At 42.8% G+C, this 20,732-nt stretch overlaps 1 protein-coding gene across 17 annotated transcripts in view; it reads left to right on the top strand.

Annotated features, from left to right (window-relative positions):
* The window catches only part of c2cd5 (C2 calcium dependent domain containing 5), a 143,664-nt gene that overhangs the window by 33,202 nt on the left and 89,730 nt on the right, over positions 1–20,732 (top strand). For 12 of the 17 annotated variants that reach the window (XR_011348028.1, XR_011348027.1, XM_069908603.1 and 9 more), the window contains 4 exons: positions 1,290–1,445; positions 6,306–6,507; positions 12,980–13,131; positions 20,142–20,227. Coding sequence is in view for 15 of the 17 variants with exons in the window: in XM_069908603.1 (XP_069764704.1) it covers positions 1,290–1,445; positions 6,306–6,507; positions 12,980–13,131; positions 20,142–20,227 (596 nt within the window). In the remaining 2 variants the exon portion in view is untranslated. Of the gene's footprint in view, positions 1–1,289; positions 1,446–6,305; positions 6,508–12,143; positions 12,327–12,979; positions 13,132–16,630; positions 17,231–20,141; positions 20,228–20,732 lie in introns of those variants that run through there. The other 5 variants (XM_069908604.1, XM_069908600.1, XM_069908610.1 and 2 more) reach the window with 4 other exon arrangements.

Below are 20,732 nucleotides of genomic sequence, written 5' to 3'. Positions count from 1 at the left end.
CCCGGACCGGGGCCGCCGCCTCCAACTTTCTGCCCGGACCGTGGCCGCCGCCTCCATCTTTCTGCCCGGACCGGGGCCGCCGCCTCCAACTTTCTGCCCGGACCGGGGCCGCCGCCTCCATCTTTCTGCCCGGACCGGGGCCGCCGCCTCCAACTTTCTGCCCGGACCCGGCCTCTGCCTTCCACACTCGACCGAGGCCGGGGCCGCCGCCTCCCCCTTGCTCCTGCCCGGATCGGGGCCGCCGCCGCCTACCCTCTGCCCTGACAATTTTAATTCACAGCTAAATGCTGGAGACAGGAACTACCAGCAGGTAATAAAACCTTAACTAATATCAAGCTTGCTGACGAGACATTGGTTTTCAATTAGGCAATGTCTCCGTTTTAAAAATTCTGCCGTTTTCAAATAATGCCGTTGTCTTACCATTCTTTTTGTCCAATATATTCCAGTCCTATTAACTTACCCGTAATATCTTGATCCTCCAATTCCAATCATCGATGTCAAGTCCATTGTTTGCGAATGTCTCTTTTAGCCTCTTCATCCTCTTGCCCCCATAACTTTAAGATGCTCTTAAAATCCAGCTTTGAAGATGCTTTTTAGTTATTGCCTACTATCTGTCTCATTGAGTATTTTTTTTGAGATGAGTTTGCAAGATAAAGTTTGATCATTTACAACTGAAAGGTGTTGGGACACAGAGAGTGGTAAATCTCGAATTCTCTGCCTTGAAATGTTATGGAGGCTGGATCATTGGGGCTATTTAAAGAGTAGATTTTTGAAAGGTCAGGGTTTTGAGGGCTATGGTGAACTGGCACAGAAGGGGAGATAAGATGAATAGCAAGATAAGATGAATAGCAAGTGATCTTCTACTTTTTAAATGAGTTCTGATTTTTTTTTTCTGCTCCTGCCAAGCTGTGGAGCAACTTTCCACATTAAAGTCACTTTATAGATGAAACAGCGAATTTGTAACCATTTTCAGGGTAAGTATTTTAAAGCCTGTCCTGGAACAAAATGACAAGTTCTCACCATCTCTTTATCATTTACAATTCTTAAGTATACCCTTTCTTGATATTTGCAAATTTCATGCCACCCGTCTTAATACCATATTTTGAACCTAGTTCATTGGGTGTTTTGTCATTGAAAACTTGAGGTGATTAGATGCATATGTCTTATCTGACTGCCATATACAACCAGCAGAGAAAGGAAATTCTAAACCATGGATTATAAATTGAGATCTCAGCAGGATTAAATAATTAATGCTATTACCTCAATTTTGCTTCTTTTTCTGCCCACAGCCACGTCCATTCCAAAGTGCTACAAAGCAGTAACAATCCATGGATTTGTTGAAGAATTGGTGGTAAATGAAGATCCTGAATACCAGTGGATTGATAGGATACGAACACCGCGGGCATCAAATGAAGCCAGACAGAGGCTAATCTCACTGATGTCAGGTAGGAAATCTTGCTGAAAGTTGACAATATCTTTGATATAAAGCAGTATTTTATCCCAGAGCTTATTCCACATTGTGCTATGGAACATCTTAAGAAATTTTAAGATGGATAGATTTTTACTGGGGATGGATGTTACAACTGAGTAATTAATATTATTATAGATGGTCGAATGCAGGGGTGTCAAACTCAAATTCACGGAGGGCCAAAATTAAAAACTTGGACTAAGTAGAGGGCCGAACTAAATATTTATTGAAAACTTTCAACAACATCTGCATGTTTTCTCTTCTTTCAACATATGTAATGTTAAACTTTAGGATATAACTTTAGGAGGATAATGTTACAGGTCAGGAGTAGGTAGCTCAAGTTCACCCTTTGCTTGACCTGAGGGAAACATATTTTGTCCCTGTGGAGATGTAGTCAGCATTCACAGGCTGTCTCCATTTTGGCCTGCATCAGGACTCAGCATTTCCTGTTCACTCCTCAGGCTCTGGGCCTCTATTCACCCTCGACCCACCATCCCTCTACCTGACCAGTCCTTTACCCAACCTCTACTCACCCCTCACTCCACTCGCTCTGCCTCTACCCACCCCATCCTATACACGCCCCTCTACTGCCTCTCCCCTCAACCCGTTCCTCGCCGCGGCCCGTTCCTCGCCGCGGCCCGTTCCTCCCCGCGGCCCGTTCCTCCCCGCGGCCCGTTCCTCCCCGCGGCCCGTTCCTCCCCGCGGCCCGTTCCTCCCCGCGGCCCGTTCCTCCCCGCGGCCCGTTCCTCCCCGCGGCCCGTTCCTCCCCGCGGCCCGTTCCTCCCCGCGGCCCGTTCCTCCCCGCGGCCCGTTCCTCCCCGCGGCCCGTTCCTCCCCGCGGCCCGTTCCTCCCCGCGGCCCGTTCCTCCCCGCGGCCCGTTCCTCCCCGCGGCCCGTTCCTCCCCGCGGCCCGTTCCTCCCCGCGGCCCGTTCCTCCCCGCGGCCCGTTCCTCCCCGCGGCCCGTTCCTCCCCGCGGCCCGTTCCTCCCCGCGGCCCGTTCCTCCCCGCGGCCCGTTCCTCCCCGCGGCCCGTTCCTCCCCGCGGCCCGTTCCTCCCCGCGGCCCGTTCCTCCCCGCGGCCCGTTCCTCCCCGCGGCCCGTTCCTCCCCGCGGCCCGTTCCTCCCCGCGGCCCGTTCCTCCCCGCGGCCCGTTCCTCCCCGCGGCCCGTTCCTCCCCGCGGCCCGTTCCTCCCCGCGGCCCGTTCCTCCCCGCGGCCCGTTCCTCCCCGCGGCCCGTTCCTCCCCGCGGCCCGTTCCTCCCCGCGGCCCGTTCCTCCCCGCGGCCCGTTCCTCCCCGCGGCCCGTTCCTCCCCGCGGCCCGTTCCTCCCCGCGGCCCGTTCCTCCCCGCGGCCCGTTCCTCCCCGCGGCCCGTTCCTCCCCGCGGCCCGTTCCTCCCCGCGGCCCGTTCCTCCCCGCGGCCCGTTCCTCCCCGCGGCCCGTTCCTCCCCGCGGCCCGTTCCTCCCCGCGGCCCGTTCCTCCCCGCGGCCCGTTCCTCCCCGCGGCCCGTTCCTCCCCGCGGCCCGTTCCTCCCCGCGGCCCGTTCCTCCCCGCGGCCCGTTCCTCCCCGCGGCCCGTTCCTCCCCGCGGCCCGTTCCTCCCCGCGGCCCGTTCCTCCCCGCGGCCCGTTCCTCCCCGCGGCCCGTTCCTCCCCGCGGCCCGTTCCTCCCCGCGGCCCGTTCCTCCCCGCGGCCCGTTCCTCCCCGCGGCCCGTTCCTCCCCGCGGCCCGTTCCTCCCCGCGGCCCGTTCCTCCCCGCGGCCCGTTCCTCCCCGCGGCCCGTTCCTCCCCGCGGCCCGTTCCTCCCCGCGGCCCGTTCCTCCCCGCGGCCCGTTCCTCCCCGCGGCCCGTTCCTCCCCGCGGCCCGTTCCTCCCCGCGGCCCGTTCCTCCCCGCGGCCCGTTCCTCCCCGCGGCCCGTTCCTCCCCGCGGCCCGTTCCTCCCCGCGGCCCGTTCCTCCCCGCGGCCCGTTCCTCCCCGCGGCCCGTTCCTCCCCGCGGCCCGTTCCTCCCCGCGGCCCGTTCCGCCCCCGCCCCTCTTCTTTTACCTCTTCCCTATCCACTCCTCCTTCTACTCATCCCTCCCTCTAACTGCCCCTCGCACCACCATAACTTCCCCTGCCCTTTACTCCTCACCTACACCCTCTGCCCACCCCTGCTTACCCACCCACTCAGGCCCAGCGCGCTGCCGATCAGCCTTTGCGGACAGCCACCATCTTTCTCTTCACGTGCAGGGCCGAACCATCCGTCCCTGGGGTCCACGCGGGTGCAAGCGCTGAAGGCCGTGGCGACCGGGAGAAGTGCGCTCGCGCTGTGGAAGGGCCGTCCGGTGCCAGTCGTGCTGGGCTCGCGCAGCCCAGGGGCCGTGCGCAGCCTGCCATGCCCGTCGCGCTGACAGAAAATCACAGGCGCTCGCCCATCTTCCGCACTGCTCGACAGGTGGGAGAAGCGACTGATTGTGCAGGGAGCCTTCCAACTGGCTTGCCGGCTGATGATATCGACAGACTTCTCGTGTTACAATTTCTCGTGTTACAATGGGGAAGGATGTGCAATGAAGGGGGAGGATGGTGGGGGTGACATTACCAAAAAACAGCATCGGCTCTCGCTGCAGGGCGGGCCACCTCTAATACATTTTTGAAATGATCTTGCGGGACAAATATAATTATATCGCGGGCCAAATTTGGCCTGTGGGCCAGAGTTTGACGTGTGGTCTAATGTCTAATGTCTAGTGGCTGTATAAACATGAGTTGAAAAAGCAATATACTACAATATACTAGTGTGCTTGATTGGGGGAAAAACCCCAGAACCCCAGAAAATACTGGAAATGCTCAGAAGGTCAGGGTGTATCTATGGGAAGAGAAAAGAGTTAATGTTTCAAAGAGCCTTTATTAGGACTAATCCCAATCCTGTATCCAGCACGTTTGAGAGGTTTGGCTTGATTATACCAAACTCAATAGTTACCAGATGACGGGAATAATCCCCCCCCAGTCTGAGTAAGAGAATTGGAGGAGGTGACCCGCAGGGATGGTGACCACCGCAGTGGACCAATTAGGGGGTGAGGGACTAGTGCATGCAGTGGGCTGCTGGAGACTCGAGGCGCGGAACCCACGGAAGCTGTGGGCTGTCGGGAGATTCGTGTCAGGCTGGAGACTGGCTCGAACTGGCTGGAGGGGCACCAGGTATCGGAATCAGGATGCCAGAAGGTGCCGAGAGCACTGAAGGGTTCTTGCCTGTATCAGAGGTTCAGATCTGGAGCTTGGGTCGCCAGTGGTTTGGACTGGACTCTGTGTGGCTGCGGAAGCGCTGGAGGCGAATCTACAGACATTTGGTGACTGGAGGGACTGTTTTGATTCTCTCTGACTGTCTGAATGTAAATCTGACTGCAAGGGAGGGACGCTTAGGCAATTCCTGCCATTGGTGAATCTGTCTGCCTTGCAGCAGGCAAAAAGGAATTTCATGTAATATGGCACTGTTTTATTACTGTGATAATAAATTGAATCTTGAATCTTTCCTCCAGCCACTGCTTTTCATCATATTACCAGAATAGCATCTCTTTCCCAACTTCACCATATCATGGGAAATCGTTTTGTTGACTGCACCTGGAGTATGGTTCTGATGACAATAGAGAGAATGCAGAAGAGTTTTGCCAGGATGTTGCCTGGAATAAAGAGCTGTTTTTATCAGGAAAGTTTGAATAGGCTGGGTTTATTCTCACTGGAACATGGTGTGACCTTAAAGAGGATTACAAAATTGAGGTCATCATGTACCAGTGGTTATAGGGTGTAATTGGGCGGCACAGGCTCATGGGCTGAAATGGTTTGTTACCATGCTGCATGGGTAATTTTTTTTTCAGTTAAATTAAAAAAATAATAATTTTGCGGTCTTTTTTTCCACCAGGCTTGAGGCACAGGTTTCAGGTTTAAATGGAATAAATTCAAAGGAGCTATGTGAGGGTGGTGGCTAGCTGCTAGCTGTATGAGCTTCCAGAGGCAGCGGTCAAGGCAGATGCAATGTTTAAAAAGCATTTGGACAGGTAATTAGATTTAAAAGGCATAGCAAGATATGGGCCTAATGCAGGCACATGGGACTAGCGTAGTAGACATTGCAGTGGCATGGACAGGGTGGGCCAAAAGGTTTCATTTTTGTGCTGTATGATTCTACGATAATTTCCAATCTCACCAAATGCACACACTTTCTACTTTAGGGAAGTAGTGCCCGATGGATCCATGCAACATGCTTGTTGCATTACCAAATACCTTCTGTGTTTATAACAGCAAAAGTTCCAAAGACTTTACTGTACCTGGGCACCCAAGTGAGTGAATGGCATTGAAGGGGTGAGCCCGGTACGCCGGGATTCCGGAGGTGTCATTGGTCTATCAGTGAAACACTGAGGAAGGAGGGCGCCCACCTGCTAACTTGGCTATCCCGCAGAGTCTAGGCAGCAAGCTTCAGGAGTGTAATATTAGCATCTAGTCCTACATAACGTACCTGTTGATTAGCCACTCTACTTATTTCATTGGATTTGCACTCCATGGAATAGTTGAAATTAAAATTAATCCAATAACTAATGTGGCAGGAGTGTTCTGCATCAAAGTGCCATCTGTAAGGTGTGTATTTCATTCACCCATCTGTAAGGTGCACTGTTATTGTGGTACTATCTCTAATGACTGCTGTAATTTAGGTACTATCTTTTTAAAAACTAATATTCATTTAATACCAGTCATTTCCCAAACTCTTTCTCTGCCTGAAAGGCCAAGTTGTAGTATTTTGCAGTGGTGCGTGCAAGCATGGTGATGTTTGAACGCTGAATAATAAAATGATGCTATATCATTAATTAATAGGTGAACTGCAAAGGAAAATTGGCCTCAAAGTTCTTGAGATGGGAGGCAATGCTGTTGTGGGCTATCTACAGTGCTTTGACTTGGAAGGAGAATCTGGGTTAGTGGTGCGTGCTATTGGGACTGCATGTACGCTGGATAAACTGAGTAATGCAGCTACATCATTTCTACCTCCATGTAGTTCTCCATCCAAAGACCTCAAAGAGTAAGTATAAGGTTACAAGTATATCCATTTTCATTCTCCCCATAAATTTTCTTCCACTGCATGCAAGATTTGTATTTCAAACCTATTTCAGCATGGCTGAGTGCAAAGATGTATTGCAATTATAAATCCCATTTATCCTGAAATTGTTTGATAGCAAGACATAGAAAATTAAAGGGCAGTAACTAGGGCAATTCATTAAAGTAAGCAAGAAGTTATAAGTAATCCTTCAACCTTTGCAATGACAGTGCTACATTTCTCATGCAAAATTTATAACCGAATATGCCAAAATATTTAAAACTGTAAAAAAGAATTATGAACATTGCATACATTTTGATTAGTTTTGATTGGTTTTATGACAGTTGTTTGCTTCTGGTTTTGGGATATGTTATTACAGTTGTAAAATCATGAGTATTTTGTGTCATTATATGGTTGCCACACTTTAAGATGGATGTGATTAAGTTGGAGAGGATGAAGGCACAAGAGACTAGAGATGCTGGAATCTAAAGTAAAAACAAACTGCTGTATGGAACTTACTGGGTCAGGTAGCATCCTGGAGAGAAATGGACAGTTGATGTTTGGATCAAAACTTGCTTCAGGAACAAGAAAGGGAAGACAGGTAGCATTAAAGGGAGGGAGAGGGGTGAATGGTTGGAGATGGACCAAGCAGAGGTGAAGGATGAAGGATTTTAGTGGGGTGGAGTTGGGTGACAGTGTCGGGTGAAAGCTGACAAAGGTCGGGGGGGGGGGGTGGAAATAGGGGTGGCCAAGAAGGGAGAGTTAAAGTGGAATGAAGGAGGAGCCATGTAAGGGAGAGGTGGTGGCCTGATGGTAATAGTGAAGAAGGAGGCATACAGGTGGGGAAAGGCTTGAGTTTATTGGATAGGCTGGGTCTGTTTTTCTTGGTGGAGGAGTTAACATGATGGAAGTTTATAAAATTTATGAGGGTTGTAGATCGTCAAAGTTCTTTTCCCAGTGTGAGGGAATCTAAAACTACAGGTTTTTTGGGAAAGATTTAAAGAGCCAAGTTTTTTCCACATACATGGTGTAGGGTATAGAACAACTAGCCAGAGATGGCAGTAGAGTCAGATACAATTAATTACAGCTTTTAAAAGACATTTAGACAGGTGCGTGGACCAGAAGAGTTTAAAGGGAAATGGGCCAAACACAGGGAAATGGGATTGTTCTTGCATTGGATATAACCAATTATGGTATATTATTCCACTGATCTTTGTAGCATAGGCTCAAGTAGCATAGCATTGCATGTTCTTAACTTTGACTTTCATGTGGCAAATATTATTTCTATATTAATAAAGACAGTGGTATGCAGAATATTCAGTTCACTGCTATAAAGATGTGCAGCATTTTCAACTGTGCTGTTTTAATCTTCCAATTCCTTCCCTTATCTTTTGAAGGCATTGTCGTGCACTTGGATGTTATTTCCATGCTCTTTGCCTCATAGAAAGGAGCTCACCTGTGAAACAAGGTAGCAAATGTTTGCAACCTACATGTTGTGAAGGCATCACAGCCCATTCATCACAAGGTGTCGCCAAACTCTAGAGTGCATATGCATGCATGTATATTTGCACAAATTTCCAATATGTGGTGTGAACCACTCATGGGGCACAAGGAATGTGGTTGCTTCTTGCCCTCTACTTGTCTTCTTTCTTTTGAAGGAGGAAGTTAATTGAATGCCTGTGCCTGCATCCTGTCCTTGCCCAATGTCCATAAACACATACCAATAGTGGCTACTATGTGACCTTTAAGATTACGTACTCCATTTATTCTCAGAGCAGTATTTCTATGAGGAGGTGAAGGGCTCAGATGTTTCCTTTCCCTTGACCATAGTCCTTGAGGTAAATTCTTGTACCTGGCTGACTTCTGCATTCTTAGCAGAATGAGCTCCTTGTGGTCTTAATGAAAAGCTACTGATGAATTCCAAAGCCTTCATTATATCAGTCAGAGCCATGGGAAATATATCCAATGAGGAATGCATGGGATATCCCATTATAATAAAAATTGACATGGGATTTTATTCATATTTCCCTTTATACTGCATTCTGTTTATGAATGGCACCTTGTAGTTTTCACCGAGAACTTCTTTGAGAGCTTGGAATCTTGATGCTTGAGCATATTTTGTAAATACTTGCATGTTCCTGGGTTTTGGTGCATATTGTGTAATTTTTGAGTGTGTGATTGCAGAATGTAAAAATGTTGACATTGAAGCATGGAAGTTACAAACTTCTTATTCCAAGGTACACCCTATCATAGAAATATATTTTTTGCTCACATTTGAAGTTTATTGAAAAGTCTTGCGAGAGTTGAGATATCAGGTGGGTGATGTATGAAGAGAATAATTGTTTTGGACAGTGAACAAGTTTTTAATATGTCAAAATCTACAGATAAGAATGGAAATCAAAGGAATTGCGGCTATCTTTTCAGAAAATTCACATTCAATGTTTAATGACAGAACAAGTGTCATTAATTTTATTCCCTACTATTTGCAACAAAACTTAATTGGATTATCTTGATCTGATTTTTTTTGGGGGGGTGAGGATATTTTTAAGTCATTCAGTTAAAGGTAAGACCTCCTGCTGAGTTTTCCCAGCATTTTTGTGCATTGCAATTACAGCGACTGCAGACTTTCCTGTTTAACTCTTTCCAGGGTTGAATTTCTGATATGTTGCAATGTCTCCTGTTTGGTTATCTCAAATTGGGCTGCTGGATGCATGTTCAAATCCCACTCTTCACCCAGTTACCTGTGTGTACATCCAAGGTGGAAAGAAGCACTAGAAATATGAACCAGTAAAGGGACAGCCACCAGAGCAGTGAATAGGCAGCAAACTGACAGTGAAAGAAGGAGCCAAGGAATTCAGAGGAGCACGTGTGGATGGTTCACATTTTTAAAATAAAAGCAGGAAATGTTGGAGTTGACCTTTCAGTCACAAAGCTTTCTTCTTAACTGTTCTATTTTTAAAATTTTCAGCATTTGTAGTTTTTTTTTTAAAGATTGTAGTACAATCAAAGTTGCCATTTTGGGATTGGTTGGATTGCAAGGATGGCTTTTTCATGCAAAAAAAGATGCAAACAGTAGTCATGACATATAGTAGGTGGAAAGGGTTGAGATGCAGCAAGATGGAAGGCCTGCGTTTGCCAGATTAAGCTAATTTACTTATAGGTTGTAAAATTTTATGGGGAGGTTTTCTTTTTCCCCCGAGCTCTCCTCTTTTAGCAGGAGGGTGCCATTGTTAATTTTCCTACCTTTTTAAAATAGAATGATGGCTGCTCATTTTTTTTTTGCAAAGTGATTAAACAGCTTTCAAAATTGTTGGTACAAACCCTCTAAACTATCAGCAAACCTTTTAAGTCTTGTTCGAATAAGAAATCATTGCATTTGAGCAGCAACAACTACACATGCATAACAATAAATCTTATGGATTGATTTTGTATGTATAAATTCTGTGTGATAAAATGTCTGAAGATGTGATCCCATTACTGCTGTAATTTTTATTTAAATTGCAGAAATATTTCCATAAATCGAAGGAATTGAATTCTCCGTTAATATTGTATTGGAATTTATGATGATATATCAGCTTTGAGTTTTATATATAATTGTGTCATTTTGTTCTTTATTTGGTAGGTATGAATAATGCTTCTTTGAAAGCTAGAGGAAGCAACCAACTCCCGATGTTGTTTTCTTCCAGATGCGCTCTCTAAGTGTTCTCAAGGGATTAATGGCTGCTACATATTTAAGCCTGTATTTTTTCATGTACTGTCTTCCCTTTGTTGTTTTTATAAAAAAAAAGTTTAAAGATTTGAAAAGCAACTACCTGTATTTTTTTCATTTTGACATCCAATTGAAATCATGTTTTATCCAATTTCTATCATTTTGTCAAATTTATATTTATCAGGGTGAGGAACGATGTGTGCAGTTGCGAGAGAAAGTATTTTTAAACGAGGCTCCCTGGGTTAATGGTCAATACACCTGACTGTATCTACCCGATTCTCCAAACATGAGCCTTTCATTAAGAAGCTTTGTCTATGAATCCCTCTGAAGTGGCACTTATTCCTTGGACTCTTCCTGTGGAACTTCCAACAAATTCACTAAAGGAAAGGAAGAGCTAGCATATATGGTACAAGCCACCCACATATTATGGAGGGGTTGTCTTCCTGAAAAACATCTGTATCATGATTTCCTTCAAGTTTGGTCACATCCTCTGTGCTTGCATGGAGAAATATGGGTTGGAGAAAAAATGGTTTATTTTTTCCAGCATGCATTTTTATTCCTTATTTCAAATTTGTGAATTCTGTTGTAAATTTCCATTTTCCGAACTGCTGTCATGTGGAGTTTAGTGGAATATATATAAGCATCTGAGACAACTTCGAAACACCTCCATCAGTTCAACATCCTCGAGTGGTGCTAGGCCATGTTGGCTATTGCTAATCTTCCTTATGATTATGAATCTGAAAATTCACTGGACATTGCCCCACTCATTTCCAGATTAGATGAGTCCAGTAAAGCTTGCACACATTAGTGGACCACAATCTCATAATCCATGTAACCAGTTACAATGGTCAAAGAACAGCAGAGAATTCATGGTGCAATACTTATGCAGCTCTTCTCAAGTGGAAGTGGTGCAAAAACAAGTTGTTTTTTTCCCTTGTTTGCCAGTGGTTGGTTTGTAAAGGACAAACCTATTTTGTTCACAGTAACAAATTTTGTGTTTGGAAAATCACTCTGTTACAGGACAGATAATTACAAAGTGAATGTGGTGTAATTTTTTTGACCTGTTTGCATTCTATTCTCCAACATGTTTAGATGTTAGAAGACTGATTTATATTGTGTGTCAAGGTGTTGCTTAAGTGAATGAAATTGTATTCATTCACTAAAGCAACGCTTTTAAGTGCCATTTGAAGGTTCTATTAAAAAAATAAGTTCAGAAGAACATGCCTTGCAATGATTCCAGATTAAAAGGTTCCCATTTTATAAATCCTCCATTTTTAAAGATCAAGTGAAGAAATTCCTTAGATTTAATTTGGAAGATTTTCATTTTGATCAGAGATCATTTCACTTTATAGTACTCCAAATTTCTGTCAACAAAGTGAAGGCATTTTCATTGACGATTAACAACTAAAGGTAGTTATTATTAGAGACTGCTCTGCAATTCGCCTGATGTCCCAGAGAGCTAAATGAGAAAAATGTGATCCAAAAAAGTAAATGAGCCTTGTAGGTTCTGTCACAGCATAAAATTTTGGCAAAACATTCATTGTCAACCTCTTTTTTAAAAAAAAATGCTCATTTGACTTAAAATGCAGTATTACTGGCAGTTAATTCCAGTCAAGTGGAGTGAAACAATAGGTTAAAAAAAACAAGTAGATGTGATCTATTGAATAGGATAATCTGAAGGTAAAAAATTGTAATCTTAAAAGTCGGGCAAATCTGTGCTATTGTGATTTTTTTTTAACCAGCAACCATTAGAGCTTTTTTTTGTGTCACTTTTAAACTATTTTAATACCTCCATGCTGATTGTGATTTTTTTTGTTAAAAAATTCACTAAATGGTAGAGGGAGATTTTTTGGTGGTCCTGATTGTATATTATATAAAAATTTTACCATGGCTCCCTTACCTTTTTTTAACATTTACAGTGTTTTTGTGTGTATTTTTTTTTTCTCCTGGCTCCTGCTTCTCTCTGTCAGGTCTCCTTTGGTGCACCAGCCAAGCCATGGATGCCGTTCGACTCACAACAGCCCAATTCACACAGCTACGGGCTCGAGACTAACTCAGAACTTCTCTGTGTCTGTTCCTACACTCATCTTCACTGGTATGAGACTGCACCGGCTGAGGAGCTGGGGCAAAGTGGGCCACAGGGAGAGGGATTCAATGCATAATGGAAAGCAGGCAGTGCAGTAAGCTGCCCAAAATCTGAACTCTTAACTTAACCACTAACTCTGCTCCACAACCAAAAACCGTGGTCCAAGCAAACTTCCTAAAGTTGGAATATTGCAGAAGTATATTCTGGTTTACGGATGAATTGCCAGAGATTTACTTAACAATTGGTTTTGCTTTTATTGTTTAGCTGTGATGCACTATTTTGGTGTTCCAGAATAAGGAAACATGAGTTTCAGTTCCGCATACTCAAGCTTTCTTTTGGTTGCTGAATTAAAATGCATTATGTACTTTTAAAGTCATATTTCACATTGTTTTATTTGTGTACTCATTTTGCTCGGGTTTCCAGTACATGGTTTGATTTGTGCTCTCGAATTTTTAACCTGTTCCCTATGTGTAATGTGCAAATCTGGGCAGCAGCTACCTTCCCAGAATCTTCAATGGATGGGCAGCAGTTCTTTGCCTTTTGGCTTTTTCTCCAGCCTGCACATAGAAGCAACTGCTATCATCCCTATATTTGGGTCATTCCAACGTTGATTAGATCCTTAGCACAGGGTTACTGAATGTGTTTCCCACTTCTTCTGGCAGGGTCCCCTTCAGTGAAGATCCCAACCCTGTTACTCATTCATCTGGACCCTCCACCCCACTGAAAAATCAAACCTATTCCTTTTCACCTTCCAAGTCCTACAGTCGACAATCCTCCTCTTCTGACACAGATTTGAGTTTGACACCTAAAACTGGTAAGGCATCTCCACCCCACTTTTTTTGTTGTAAATTTGTGTTCTTTGCACTTGAAGCACCTCATCCTGCTTATGAAATCCTAATCACATTACTCTCTTGTTCAACGTTGAAGAATAGCAAAGAGCATTGGATTTTTTTTCAGTCATTGAAGTGTAATTATTTACTCGGAAACATCAAATACCTGCCTTTAAGGGGGGATAAAAGTAGAGAATTGGATTTTGCAGTTCCCTTAATTTCCAGCAGGTCTACAATGGTTTGGTTTGTAAATATCTCGAGTTACAACTGTTGGATTCTGTGTTTATCCTGTTCATTTTTTTTTTAATGATACCAATGTTACTGATCTTTAATTAAAATAGCATTTGGGGCTGAGATTTAAAAATTGCATCCACTTTCACCAGTTCTATTTTCAGTGACTGTATTTCCAAGGCAAGGCAATATGTTTTGAATTGGCAGTAGGTAAGTGGGGCATTAGAATTATGACACAAGATTAGCATGGATTTAGCTCCAAGCTAGGATGTGGAATATCATGAATTCATGCAGAAATAGGCAGGTTACTTTAATATTTTAAGTCTTGTGTTTGTTTCTACGATCTTAAATAAACGAATACTCTAAACACTTGTTCTAATGCCCAACTTGCTGAGTTGCTCCATATATAACAAATTATAACATTATATAACAAATATGATTACAATGGAATTTTAATTTGTGGTCTATAGCTGTTAATATATTTTCATTGTCTGAAGAAGAAAATACAAGGCAACAATTGGAACCACCTTTGATACAAAATCTGTTCTTGAATGTCTCTCATTCAGCAGTAGAAACATAAATAAATAAATGTTTAGTATAGAATAAAGTAGATCTGAACATCAGATGACAAATAAGTATTGCTTGGAATGGTAAGCAGTGAAAAGTAAATGTTTAATATAGAATACTGTAGATCTGAACATCAAATGACAAATAAGTATTGCTTGGAATGCTAAGCAGTGAAAAGTAAATGTTTAGTATAGAATACTGTAGATCTGAACATCAAATGACAAATAAGTATTGCTTGCAATGGTAAGCAGTGAAAAGTAAATGTTTAGTATAGAATACTGTAGATCTGAACATCAAATGACCAGTGAGCACTTTAATAGAATTACAAGAGAAAGATCAGGAAGGAGGCAAAATAATATGTCTAGAAATGAGTCTGACCTGCCAAAGGTAGAATCAGATTTACTGGCTAAGGATAAAAGCTGGAGGTTGTTAAATGATAGCATTTAAAGTTCAGCATGCCAATAATTAAGACTGGTCTCAGCAAGGAACTAAAGGATAGAAATTGTGATGTATGTGTGTGTTGATCCATGTCTAACAGATGTGATTCCAGTCTTGCACTTGGTTAGCAGTAAATGGTTACTCTTTGATCATCTTCACCAAAGACTTCTTTGTTTTTGAAGTCCTGTACTCTTCTGAACAAAGTCAGTTTAAGCAAATTTTCAAAAAAAAATTCAACAAATTAACCTTCAGTGAAGAATCTCAGCATATGTACAATATTTAAAAAAAAAAATTTGGTTGTATGTGCTGGTGGATGTAACTTGCATAGGTTGTAAGTTGAGAACTACCGATAGTCTGTTTTTCTGCCCCTCTGACACTCCATGATATGATAGCTAATTTGCTTTATGTTCCCCATTTTTCTTGACTGCCAAGAGTTATTGGTGGTAAAATTGAGTCAGGTTGACATATTTGTAGCTCTAATTAGATTTTGGGATGGGTTTGGTTCTGCTCATTCTGTGAAATTAGATGTTGTTTGAATTGCGTAAATATTAAGATTCCCAGAGAATTCTCCCCACTTCAAACGATAATTGTGGATCAGGAATCTGTGATATTGATTGATAGGTTAAATTCTGCAATGTGGTAGGGAGGGATTATTTCTTGTCCAGTCAGTTATTGATCTAAACTTTGATACCAATTCCCAGGTATTAGGAATAATTTGCTGAGCCTGCTCTGATTCAGTGACTAGTTCGCAGCTGAGTGATCAAACTAAATAGATTCTTTAATAATGATGCCAGGTTAGTGACTGCTCTGTCAATGCACAATATCGTGCGCTAGCTTCTCGCCCAGCTGGAGCTGATGTCGAGTACAGGTTTAAAAATGCAATTATTGTCTGTTTTTATGATGACAACACATCTCTTTCATACATTTAAAATTTTGGTCCCATTTGCTTTTTAATTTCAAAACCTTTTAAGATGATGTACATTGCTATGGGTATCATAAATTACAGGATGGATACAGAATTATTGAAGCAGTTGCACAGAGGACTTTCTGATCTTTTCAGGCACAGAAGAAGGTACAATTTTATTACTGTAGCAGCACGGTTTTTAGACTTTGCTCTCTATAGGATGCAGAGGAATAATGAACTATATTTGGTTTGTTCCTCTCCTTTTTATTTTGCTCTGATTAGTTTTGCCTTGTATTAAACATCTATGCACTTCAAAATGTCTATGGGCGCAGGAGATTTTGATTTGGATATTATTATCCTAATTAGGTTTGTCGCTGCTCCATGGACATGGCTAATGGTCAACAGGAATAAAGGCTTTAAATTTGAAATATAAATCAGTAGGAGTGTCATTACCCTGATTTCAGAATTTGTGATGCATTTAAGATGAGGAAAATTTAACTTCTGCTTAGTACTTACAGTGAGGTGGAGGAAAATGCCCATCAGAAAGATAGAGTATCCAAAACAAAGCTATCTGTGGGTGGACCCTCAGTGCAAGCATCTAATTGAGAGGCTGTCCAAATTGCTTCTTTTTGTCCAAGGAGTTCTTTCTAATTACAAGGACATCTTTTTGCCGTGAAAGACTGCACTGCTAGCACTTAATTGAAACCTCCAAAGTGGTAATTTAAAAAAAAATTAATTAATAGAAAGAAATGACTGTGCTAATAATGGCTTTTTTAATTCAACATGCAGAGAGGTGTTTACCAGTAGTTTAATTTTTACATCCTCATCCTGAGAGTTTTCATTGATTTGTTTGAACTTGTGTTCATTTTGTGTATATGTGTTCATTTTGCAGAATGTATATCTAATTGGTTTTGCTTACATATGACTTTGCATGTGTATTTTCTTCTGTGTGTGATGTTCTGAATCTCCAACTTCATCTTTTTTCTACTGCTTTCCTACAGCAGCAGCTTTCCCCAAGGGGCCTAGGATTTTCTTCTTTCCCAGTTCCCCTCCTCTTTCTTCCAGTTCCCTCCATCATAAAAGTGCACATCTCCATCGCTCTGATGCTCTGCATAGTTGTACCCCTCCCCACTCTGGCTATGCAAGTCCAGTCTGTCTGAGGAAATCTGTGTCTTTCAATGAAGAGTTGCTTCTAACTGCCTCTGGTAGGATTGATTGGTGTAAAAATTGCTTCTGGTTTTTAGAAAGCCTGTGTGCTCAGTTACCTTAAAAAAAATGAAACATTATATCGAAGCAAGAGCCATTTCAACATGCAATAAAATAAGCATTTTAAATTTGAAATTACTCTAACTTAATAATAGTTTTTCAAGAAAAAAAAACAAATCAAACTAATGTACACTTTTGTAAAAAGCAAATTGACATTTTTGTTTTGGTCTGCACTTAACAGTTACTAGCAAAGTGAAAGTTCAACACTTGCGACAAATTTGTTCTGGCAAAATGTTTACTATTGTTAAAATTGCAACAATTGATTAAAAACAATTGGGGGGTGAAGAAGAGATGAACCGTGGATAATGGCTATTAGTTATTTGGAACCACTTCATTCATTCCTACATGCGTTCATTGCATTTGCATTGTTCTTTAAATATTTGTCTTGTTAAGTGTTCTGGTTGCTGTGTGCAGTTCAATACTTATTCTTTCATTAATATTGTTCATTTGTTTATGCTCTTCTCTATTGATCTGGTTTTAAAACTTTTCATGATTTTTAAGTGGATTTGAAAACTTCTGTATTGACCTTCAATCCAACCTCGCATGAGCTCATTTTTCTCTGATGTTAAAAAGGGAGCTATTTTTTTAAAAAAAATGCTTTTGCTATTGCTTTGCACTGTGTAGTACTCTCGAAGAAAATTAGCTTATGTGAACCAAAGGCCTATACAGAAATATCGGTAAGTGTACACTGTTTCCTTATGAAAGGCACAGCTAAAAACCTAACCACAAATACTGGATTGGGATTTAATTTTGCATTTATTCATTCTTGAAAGTAGGCAACTATTTTGTTTATTTATAAATTTTTTTAAAATTATCCTTAAAGAAAATAAGTAAGAAGTTGCATTTTGTTTTGGTTTAGGAAAACCTCCATATTTTTACACATGGGGATTGAGATGAAGTAAGGTGTATTTGATAGAGTGCAAGAAATAGCACCTTGGGGTATTGGACCTGAATGCACAGGTGTAAATGAGTCACTTTTATTTTTGTCTTGAATTTTGTCCAATATCTTAATAGTTTTGTTATAAAAGAAACTGCCAATGTGGAGTTCTTTCCACTAATACTGGCATTGCATTCAGGATTTGATAAATTTATGGTGGGTCAAGTTTTTCTTTACAACTGTGGGCATAGCATTTTTAATCTGGCAGAAAATTCCTCAGCATGTAAGAATTGTTTAAAATGGAAATTGCAGATACAGAAATGGAGTAATGAGGCTTGTAAATTAAAAAAAAAATTCAGCCATTACGATTCAACGACAGTATTGCGAGTGATGCTAAGTATTCGGTACGAATCCATACAAAACAGACAACAGTATAAGTGAACTTTAATTTTGGAGCTGTTAAAATAATTGTTCTGTAATTGAAAATGTGCAATAATAAAAACACAAAAAAGCTGGAAAACCTGGGAGGTTTTGTAGTATCCACAGGAGGTAAAGATCTATAACCAATGATTTGGCCCTGAGCCCTTCATGGAATGAGCAAAAAGCAGGTCGGCACTTGAATTAAAAAGGCTGGGGGAGGAGGGTAGATGGGGTGGGGGTAGGAGCACAGGCCAGTGGGGGGGGGGGGTGGGGAAAGGCAATAATTAGGCATGGATTGGAGGACAAGATGAAAGGAAAGCATTGATCAGGAGAGGGGTATGGCTCTTTAGATGCAGAGATGAAAGGAGACAATGGGGAGAGAGAACTAGGAAAGGAGACATAGTGAAGGGGAAAAGAGAGAGAGGGGTGGGGCTAATGGAAACTGGAGAGGTTGAAGTGAATGTGATCTGGTTGGAGGTAGCACAGAATATGAGGTGTTCTTCCAATTTGTGAGTGGTCTCAGTCTGGCAGTGCATGAGACCGTGGACTAATGTCAACAAGGAAACGGGGCAGGTAATTGAAATGGGTGGCCACTAGATGAACCCTGCTATTGCGACAGACTGAACAAAGGTGCTCAATGAAGCGATCTCCCAGTTTGCGTCCAGTCTTTCCAATGTAGAGGAATCCACAAAGTGAGCACTGGATGCAGCTGATGATACCTGCAGGTTCACATGTGAACTATTACTTCACTTAGAATGACTGTTTGAGGCCCCAAATGGTGGCGAGGAAGGAGCCGTGGGCTCAAATGGAGCATCACCTGTGCTCACAGGGGCAGGTGCCAAGGGAATTATTGGTGGGGAGGGAGGAGTAGACAAGGGAGTCACAGAGGCAGAGAGAGGAAGATGTGTCTGGTGTTGGGATCACTTATTAGATAACAAAAATGACAAGATGATATATATGTGGATGCTGGTGGGCTGTTAGGTGAGGACCAGGAGAATCCTGTCTTTGCTGTGCATGGGGGCAGAGGGGGCCAGGGCAGATGTGTGGGTAATGGAGGTTATGAAGGGGAGGACTGAGTTGATGGTAGTAGAGAGGAAGAAAGAGGACATCTTGGATGATCTCGCACAGAAGACTTAATCCTGGGAGCAGTTGTGATGGAGTCAGAGAGATTATGAGAAAGGAATGGAATCCTTGTAGGGACAGGGTGTGAAGAGGCGTGGTCGAGGTAGCTGTGAAGAAATATCTATAGAGAGTTTGTCTCCTGAGATGGAGACAGATCAAGAAAGGGGAGAGTGTTGCTAGAGATGGACCAAGTGAATTTGAGGTCAGAATGGAAGTTGGTAGCAAAGTGGATGAGTTCATTATGGCAGCATCAGAGTTGTTGATGTGGCAGTGGAGAAGGTGAGGAACTTTGGCTGTGTAGGCTTGTGATATGGATTGCTCCACATAGCCAACAAATAGTCAAGTGTTTCTGGGGCCTACGCAGGTATCCATGGTACTTTGACTTGGTAAAGTGGGATGTATCGAAGGAGAAGTTATTGAGGTTGAGGACCAGTCAGAGGAGGGAGGGAGACTGTTTGGGTCTGCTCCCATGTGAGATCATCCAAGATGTCCTCAGCCTTCAAAAAAAAGTGGCTTCCCCTCTGTCACCATCAACTCACATTCATCTGCATATCCTCCATTACTTGCTTCCCCCCCCCCCCTCCCCACCACACGCAATGTCTGGATTCCCTTGTTCTCACTCCATTATCCGCACATTGGGATATCTCCCTCGCTCTCTCTGTATGTCCTTCGCTCACTCGCTCTCTCTGTCTCCTCTCTCTCCAAGCACCTGTCTGTTTTTTTTCCGCTCATCTCTTGAAGGGGCTCAGGCCCCAAATATTGGTTGTAAATATTTACCTCCCATGGACCTGCTAAATTTCCTCCAGCATTTTGGTATTTTTACGACCTTCACTGCGTCTCCCGACTTTTGTCTTTCATTGCACAATAATAATCACGGTTGTATTAAGTTTTAAAATCTAACACATTAAAAGTAGTAAATCAAGGGGTACAAGACAGGAAATTTTTATTGAATAACTGGTAATGTAAAAAAAGAAAATTATTCTACACTACAAGAACCCATTTGAGATGTATTGAACTCCCTGGCTTTGGAAAGAGATTGGAAATCTGAGCAGTTTTCTTGAAGATCATTTCTACTCATTCGATATTGAAACATCAGAGTTAATTATTATATTTTTTTGAATTTGGTATTGTCTAAAGTTTAAAGCACACCTGTTTTTAATATCCCTCAGGAATGGGAAGTGGTAGCGGTGGAAAGGATGGAGGTCCTTTGAAAGCACTATATCGACAACAGACCCAGTCTGCCTTTGAACACAGGGTAAGCCGGTGGTTTTAATTAGCATTGTTCCTTCATAGATAAATTGTGGAAATTTATTTTTATGTACAGATCAGTGATTTAAGACTTTGATTCCATATGATTTATTTGCTTTATTAACTATGTATGAATTAATAAGCAACATTGTACACTTCCACAATTCAGGTTGCAGAATTTAATTGAAATATATGCTGGTACAAATCAATGAGAATGAAAACCTAGGAAAGAGGAGGGAGACTTGAGGGAATAACCTCATGGAAGTCATTAATGTTATGAAGGGGCATGTTTGCCATAGTGGTTAGCACAACGCGATCGGGACTTGGGTTTGAATCCCTTGCTGTCTGTAAAGAGTTTGTACGTTCTCCCCGAGTCTGTATGGGTTTTCCCCGGGGGATCCAGCTTCCTCCCACCATTCGAAACGTACCAGGGGTGTAGGTTAATTGTGTGTGTGACAGATTATAGATATGTTTTAAAGGAGAAATTGGGGCAGGTTTTTTATGTAGATCAC

Source organism: Narcine bancroftii, chromosome 13, assembly GCF_036971445.1.
Source record: "Narcine bancroftii isolate sNarBan1 chromosome 13, sNarBan1.hap1, whole genome shotgun sequence".
Classification (NCBI taxonomy): domain Eukaryota; kingdom Metazoa; phylum Chordata; class Chondrichthyes; order Torpediniformes; family Narcinidae; genus Narcine; species Narcine bancroftii.
Note: the sequence above shows the minus strand (reverse complement) of the source record. Positions and strands in the feature narration are given on the sequence as shown.